We start from the raw sequence: 7,576 nt of genomic DNA on the forward strand, positions 1-7,576 counted from the left end.
ACTTCAGCACTCCACTAATTTCTTGGACTGCTTGCAATTCACTGTGACATTTTTCCAGCAGATATCTGGGTGGTTAAAGATCCCTATCAGGATCAGGGCATGCGAGCATGATGCTTCCTGCTGTTGCCTTTTTCTCAACCTGGAAATGAAACTCGAGATATTTTTAGTAAGGAGGTAATATAAAAGGGGATCTTTATTTGAAGGCTGCAGCTGAACCACTAAGTTTATTTTCTTGACTTAGTCTCTAATTTTCACCCATAAGCTTTCGACCTGCATATTGCTGTTCTTCAAAGATCACTTCATGCAATCAATCCTGGTTTTGGCATAGATAGCAACTCCCTCACCTCTCCTTCCTTGTCTGTCCCTTCTGAATAGTTTGTAGCCATCAATCATAGCACTCTAATCATGCAATTCATCCCACCAAATTTCTGTGATAGCAATCAGGTCATGGTTTTCCATCTGGGCAGCTGTTTCCAGCTCCTCCTGTTTGTTTCCCATGCTGCATACACAGGTACAGAAGCACTTCAGCTGGGCTGTCAGCCACATCCCCTTTTTAGAGGAGCTCACCCTAATTCCCTTGAGGCAATTCACAGGTGTTTTCTGTTTATTCCTCATGCCTTGGCAGCCCTGGCTCTTCTCAAGTGCCTAGAAAACCATGTCCTTCCTCCAGTAAATCTAGTTTAAAGCTCTGTTTATAAGTCCAGCTGGCTTATTACTCAGGACACTCTTGCCCTGCTTGGTTCCTTGAGCCCCATGAAAATTAATTTATTCCCCTTCTGGCTGACTTACACCTTTTAATGTTAAGCATCAGGAGATGGTACAGTTCTTTCTGGTTTAGGGAAGTTTCTGAGTAGAGTAAAACCATTATAGCTGGCTCATGCAGTCAGGGTTTGCCATTAGTATATGTTGGGAGTGGCATTCGGATAAACAATCCCCATGCACATCTGTAGCATTTCATGCTCCAGTAATTCCTACCCAAGAGTGATAGCCTTAAAGATGTTTTATGTGGGTTTTTACTGTTGGTAGAAGCTGGAGTAAATGAGCCTTGCTTGGTCTTATCCTGGGGCAAGCTTTCACAGCTCCAGAGCTCAGTCCCCAAGGGCACTGGGTGCCAGAAGCCAGCTCGCTCTCAGACCAAGGCTGCGGGTCAGCCCCCTAGCAAGCAGAGAATATTCAGCTCTTAGTGATTAAGCAGCTCTTGTGATTTAAGCTTTGCTTGCTAGGTAGCTTTTCCCTTGGCCTAAGGCTCCAGCAGACGGTAGAGAGAGGAGAAGCAGAAGACACTGGCTGTTCCACGAGTATGGCTTTATTGGAGGGTCTGTGAAGGGTCTCAGCTCTTCTTCTTCCGAGTTAGTAGGGGTACAGTATGCTACTTTTATACACTTGGCCTGGATCCAATCCTGACCAATGGCAAAGGTGTTAGAGTGACCATAAGTGACCAATAGTAGGGTTAACAACATATTGCCTTACATGGTTATAGGGATAGGGTATAAGGCGGATGTCCCTGGAGACAGGAAACTTCTTTGCCGCTGTGTCAGCATTCAGATTCTCCAAGGGGCCCTGGCTAAACCTGAGGGGTTTACTACACTGGAGTAGCCTATGGGTTCCAGGATTCACTGAGTTCTCTTCTTGCACCAGCATACAAAATTCAGACTTCCTTAGATGTGACCTCATGTGCATCTACACTGGTGTCTAGGCAGACCTCTGTCAGGAACTGTAGACTAGATGGATTATCATTCTGCTTTAGTGTGTCAGCCTGCTCACATTTGTAGAATAGACAGATCCTCTACTCCCATTATATTTGCTCCACATATAAAGCATTGAAATTATTTGTACCTTGTAAATTGATTTGTTTCAAAATATGGAATGGCTTTTACCTTTTCTTTTTCAGTTATGTCTCACTTCTGTAGCTTTCCATTCTCATTAAGAAATAGAGTATATTTGATAAACTATGTTAGCAGACTGTAAGTTAAATTCCAAGGGGGACTTGTGGCTTCAAAATATATGTATTAATGCACAAAAATGCACTAGTATATTTTCTAGGAGGATGCACATCTACTTGAAACCTTGTCATTTTATGTAAGCAAAGAAACATAACCCTTTTAAACAAAAGCCTTTTTGGATACAGTGGGAATGTTATGATGCCTGTTAACGATAGACATCATACCACATATGCAGAGTAGCTCGGCATGCTGCTTTTGTGGTGCATTTTTGGAAGCAACTGTTCTTTGAGCCTGTCCTGGTTTAGGGCAAATTTGTTAAAGAATCTGCAAAGGAGGGCCCCTCCAGAAAGTGAAACCCACACGACCCCTCCCCCCAGCCGGTTCGGGAAAAAATTCCTTGGAGAGAGGTGGAAAGAACCTGTTTATTTGACTGGCCCAGCACCCCCCAGCACACAAAATGAACAATACCCGATGACACCGCTCTGAGAAAGATGGCAAAATCAGAAAGTCTCTTTCGGGGGTGGTTGCTCTGTTCTCAGTCCCTCCGGCGCTGGGCCAGCCGCTGCAGCCAAACCTTCGGTGTTCCCGGGTCCCAGTCCGGAGCAGGTTCGAGATGGTCACAGAAACAGGAGAGGAGAAACAGTCCAGGAAGGAATGTGGACTGTTTTAGCTAATAAGCAGAGGCGAAAGCAGAGCAGAAGCAAGAGCAGAAAAAGAGAGAGCAAGCAAAAGCAGCAAGCTGAAGCTGGAAGTGAAAAAACAGCCCTGTGTACCGCTTGTCTCTGTGTCCTGATAAGAGAAACCCAAACAAAACTTCCACTCTTCAGAGCCAGTCTTAAAGGCACAGAACAGATGAATGGGGATACAAGAATCGTAACGTCACCCCAGGACACAAGCCCACATGGCCCCTCCCCTCAACCAGTTCAGGAAGAATTTCCTCGGGTAGAAGTGGAAGAAAACCTGTTTATTTAACAGGCAAAGCACTCCCCAGCACAAAAAATGAACAATACCAGATGACAAAACTCATTCACCTCTCTGAAGAGATAACAGATTCAGAAAGTCTCTCCTGGGGGTGGTCGCTCTGTTATCAGTCCCTCCGGCACTGGGAAAGGCTGCTGCCCAGAGTAGGCCCTGGTGGGCTACAAAGTGCGAGCTCTCGCTGTTTCCCCGGATCCCAGTCCAGAGCAGGTTTGAACGGTTCCAAGAAAAGGGAAAGAAAAACAGTCCAGGGAAAATTCGGACTGCCTCAGCTAGCTAAGCTAACTAAAAAGCAAAAGGAGCACTGTGTTCTGCCCCGTCCATGCCCAGACAACAACAGTGGAGTTCTGTGTTCCAGCAGACTGTGGGGGAGAGTGCAGCTGATAACGAAACTCCGTGCTTTTTCCTCTTCCCACCTTCACTGTCAGAGCCAATCTTGAAGGCACAGAATATAATATCCAGCATAAACAGAACAGATGATTTGGGATACAAGCATGTCGCAGCGCAGGGAGGCTCGGGACCCTCAATATGAAAATCAGCAAGCTCCGTTTATTGTTGAGAGCACCTTACATTTATTTACAACAAGTAATAAGCTCATGCATATTCTGTAAGCTAAGCAGTCTATTGGTTATACTACAATATCAGCTCTTCTTCATTCTTTAAAACTTACATTTCTTTTTCTCATGTCTCTCTCACTGCTTGTTATCGTACCACAGCCATGCTCAAGGACACTGTTTTTTGCAGGTGCAGAAACTCAGATTAGCTGGGTTCTTGTCACGTAGCTATTTCTCCACACAAGCATCATAACATCACCCTAGGACAGAGCTCTTTAGGTTATAATGCTTAAGATAAGCTAGGTGTATCTTAAAGGCAACAAATGCAGTTGCAGGAATTTATAGGGTTTAGCCACAGCTTGCGCATTTTTCAACTGTGCTAAAAGCCTGGCTAAATGCTGCCACATTAAGCTTGCCTGCAGATTGCTGTGGTGGGTTGACTTTGGCTGACTGACTGCCAGGTACCCACCAAGATGTACTCTCAGTCCAATCCATCAGCAAGATGGGGAGAAGATACCATAAAAGACTGGTGGGTTGAGATAAGGACAGGGGGAGATCACTCACCAATTGCCATTATGGGCAAAACAGACTCAACTTGGGTAAATTAATTGAATGTATTACCAATCAAATTGAGTAGGATAATAAGAAATAGGAACAAATCTTAAAACCCCTTCCCCACTCCCCCTTCCCTTCTTCCTGGGCTTAAATTCACTTCCAACTCTTCTACCCCTGAGTGACATAGGGGAAGGGGGAATGGAGGTTGTGCTAAATTCCTAATGCTGTGTCTCTACCACTCCTTTCTCCTCACTCTTCCCCTGCCCCAGCATCCTTTCCATGGGGTATAGTCCTTCAGGAACAGGCTTTTCCAGCATGGTTCCCCCATGGGGTCACAGGTCCTGCCAGCAAACCTGCTCCAGCATGGGATCCTCTCTTTGCAGATCCTGCCAGGAGCCTGCTCCAGTGCGGGCTTCCCAAGAGGTCACAGCCTCCTTCGGGCATTTACCTGCTTTGGTGTGGGGCCCTCCACAGGCTGCAGGTGGATCTCTGTTCCACCATGGACCTCCATGGGTCACTGACAGTGGTGACCTTGCCCTGAAACCCTTTCAGAACAAAGTTTATGCATTCATCTATTTTCGTTTTCTAGATATTGGGATGCAGCAATTTCAGAAGTCTAGTATAAGCCTATCTCTTTGCTCACGCTTTTCTTGAAAATGGAGAAGGATTAATTAGGATTTAATGGCGGTCATGGGCTAAGCTGTCTCATATTCTTAAGGTAGTAGTTAAGAATAGCAGTAAAAGTAGTGGCACAAACACCTCAGGACTTGAGATATCTATTTTTAGCATTATACTGCTTCAGTTTCACAGATGCTCATTGGTCTACTACAATGGACAGGGTTAAGTCTCACTAGCACTGGCAAATGTAATGGGAATAGTTAAGAAATTACTGAGTCAGTAGAGATGTGGACCAGGACATGTGGTTACCTTAATCACTGAAGTATAAAATTGTGTATCCAGTTCCATATTCCTCTGGCTTTGCCAGGGAACAATATCTTTAATCGTCTCTAGTCATGTGTCTACTTGCAGCTTCACAATTGCATCTTAGTTTTCTTGAAGGCCTAGGATCATAAGATCCTAAGATTTCCTTATAACTTGCTAATGCTGTAAAATATATAAGCCTCAAGAACCACTGAGTAATCAATAAACCAAGCTGCTTTTAAGAGAAATTGGTAAAATTGGTCTCTTTGCTTTTAGCTGAAAATTATTACCACACAAAGCACTCTATATATCTAGAACCAAGATGGTGAGTAGTAAACTTGTTTGACATGAATCTTCTCATTTTTCAGCTGGTTTGTTTGAGCATTATTAGTAACATACAATTAGTTGTAGATTTTTATTGAGCATGGGAACTGGATAGAGAATTGAAATTTAGTTCAGACTCTTTGATAATATTTTCAAAAAGCAACACACCTTTGTAATCAAGATGCTTATGGTGAGCTTGACTGATGCTTTTGAACTGCTTACTCTTGCAGCTATCGATGGAAAAGCACCACTTGCTACTGGTGGTGATGATGATGATGATGATGAAGTTCCAGGTAAGAACATGCATGCAGTGGAGGAAATGAAGTGAATTTTGCTGAGACATAATATATGTAGTATAAGATTGGGCCAAGGACAGTAAGAGTATTGACTGGTCATTCCTTTCAGTACCTGAAGAGGGGCTGCAAGAGAGCTGGAGAGGGACTTTTTACAAGGGCATGGAGTGACAGGATAAGGGGGAACAGCTTTAAACTGAAAGAGGGTAGATATGCATTAGATATTAATTAGATACTATTTAGATATTGTCCCTCCATACTTGGTATTGGTGAGGCTGCACCTTGAATACTGTCTGGTTTTCAACCCCTCCAAGAAAGACTTTAAGGTGCTGGAGTGTATCCAGAGAAAGGCAATAGAGCTGGGGAAGGATCTAAAACACAAGTCCTATGAGCAGTGGGCTGAGGGAGCTGAGAGGGCTCAGCCTGGTGAAAAGGAGGCTCAGGGGAGACCTTATCACTCTACAACTATCTGAAAGGAGGTTCTAGCAAGGTGGGAGTTGGCATTTTCTCCCAGGTAACGAGTGACAGGATGAGAGGAAACGGCATTAAGCTGTGCCAAGGGAGGTTCAGGTTGAACATCAGGAAGAATTTCTTCACAGAAAGAGTGGTTAAGCATTGAAACAGACTGCCCAGGGAACTGGTGGAGTCCCCATCCCTAGAAGTGTTCAAGAAATGACTGCATGTGGCACTTAGTGCTCTGGTCTAGTTGGCAAGGTAGTGTTCAGTCAAAGGCTGGACCCAATGATCTTGGAAGTCTTTATCAACCTGAATGATTCTGTAATTCTGTGATTAGGAAGAAATTCTTTACTGTGAGGGTGGTGAGGCACTGGCACAGCTTACCCAGAGGAGCTGTAGCTGCCCCATCCCTGGAAGTGTTCAAATCCAGGTTGGAAGGGGCTTGGTCTAGTAAAAGGTGTCCCTGCCCATGTCTGGGTTGGAATGAGATGATCTTTAAGGTCCCTTCCAACTCAGGCCATTCTGTGATTCTTTTATAGAATTTCTGTGAGCATTGTTTTCAGATACCATATGAGACTTAGATGGATCATTGGTTTGAGCTAGTATATTTTTCCCACATAGGAATAATAGCTATGGCTAAGATAATTTTTTAATAGTCAATAAGAAGACTGCTAAGAAACTGCCTTTTCAATATCACTGCTCTGTTGTGGATATGGTGAAGTTAAATGCTCCTAAAATTGTGCTCTATAATAAAGTATTTCAAACTTAGTTGTTTGAACAAGACGAATGAACCATGAAACCCATAAATGTTGTTTAGTTTGTACTTTATAAGCTGATTTTATTTTGTTTACCATGTAACCACTTAATATGACCTGGGACTTTTTTTTTTTTTTTTGAGGGGGGGGGAATGCGAAGGAATTGGCAAAGCTGAAGTAGCTCAGACTTGAATTTCAATATTTTTCTTTTTCTAGATCTTGTTGAAAACTTTGATGAAGCTTCAAAGAATGAGGCAAACTGAACTAAGTGACACCTTGTGAATAAAATTAAAACTTGGAAAAGCTACATGGAACTGTTATTTTATATTGTGACTGCTTTTATTTGATTTTATTTTTATTTCCTGATGAGATCTTAAGATGTGTAATATCTGGAAACTCCTGAACCTGCAGCTCTTATTCAGTTGTTGCTTGTACACAGTATTGTTTTTGTGGCCTAGTTTAACAAGCCTATGCTTCGAAATAAGTCAGATTGCTAATCAATCTCTACCTAGACACAAGTTTTGAGCATCTTGTCTACAAGCTACCCCATCTTTAATGAACTTTGCCATACAATAAAGAATATAAAATGAACTTTCTGGTGTGGCTTTTTGTCAGAAAAGCAAGAAAAATAAATTGACGATAATTATTAAGCAATCATAAAAGTCTTGCTTTTTTTTTTTCAGAGCATCTTCCTTTCTGCTCTATTAGAAAACTGGCTTCTAAAAAAAATTATAGTGCATAATGGAGCATTTAAGACTTCATTGGTGAATTCCTAGTGTTTGTGGGTCAGAGCACAT

The 7,576-nt window shown here is 42.8% G+C and overlaps 1 protein-coding gene across 1 annotated transcript in view; it reads left to right on the forward strand.

Moving 5' to 3' along the window:
• The window catches only part of LOC135459276 (transcription factor BTF3-like), a 34,926-nt gene extending 27,556 nt beyond the window's left edge, over positions 1-7,370 (forward strand). The window contains exons 5-6 of the mRNA XM_064735057.1: positions 5,506-5,568; positions 6,996-7,370. Of these exons, the coding sequence (XP_064591127.1) occupies positions 5,506-5,568; positions 6,996-7,042 (110 nt within the window). The 3' untranslated portion in view covers positions 7,043-7,370. The remainder of the gene's footprint in view (positions 1-5,505; positions 5,569-6,995) is intronic.
• Positions 7,371-7,576: the final 206 nt, after the last annotated feature.

The sequence above is a fragment of the Zonotrichia leucophrys genome, chromosome W (genome assembly GCF_028769735.1).
Source record: "Zonotrichia leucophrys gambelii isolate GWCS_2022_RI chromosome W, RI_Zleu_2.0, whole genome shotgun sequence".
NCBI lineage: Eukaryota > Metazoa > Chordata > Aves > Passeriformes > Passerellidae > Zonotrichia > Zonotrichia leucophrys.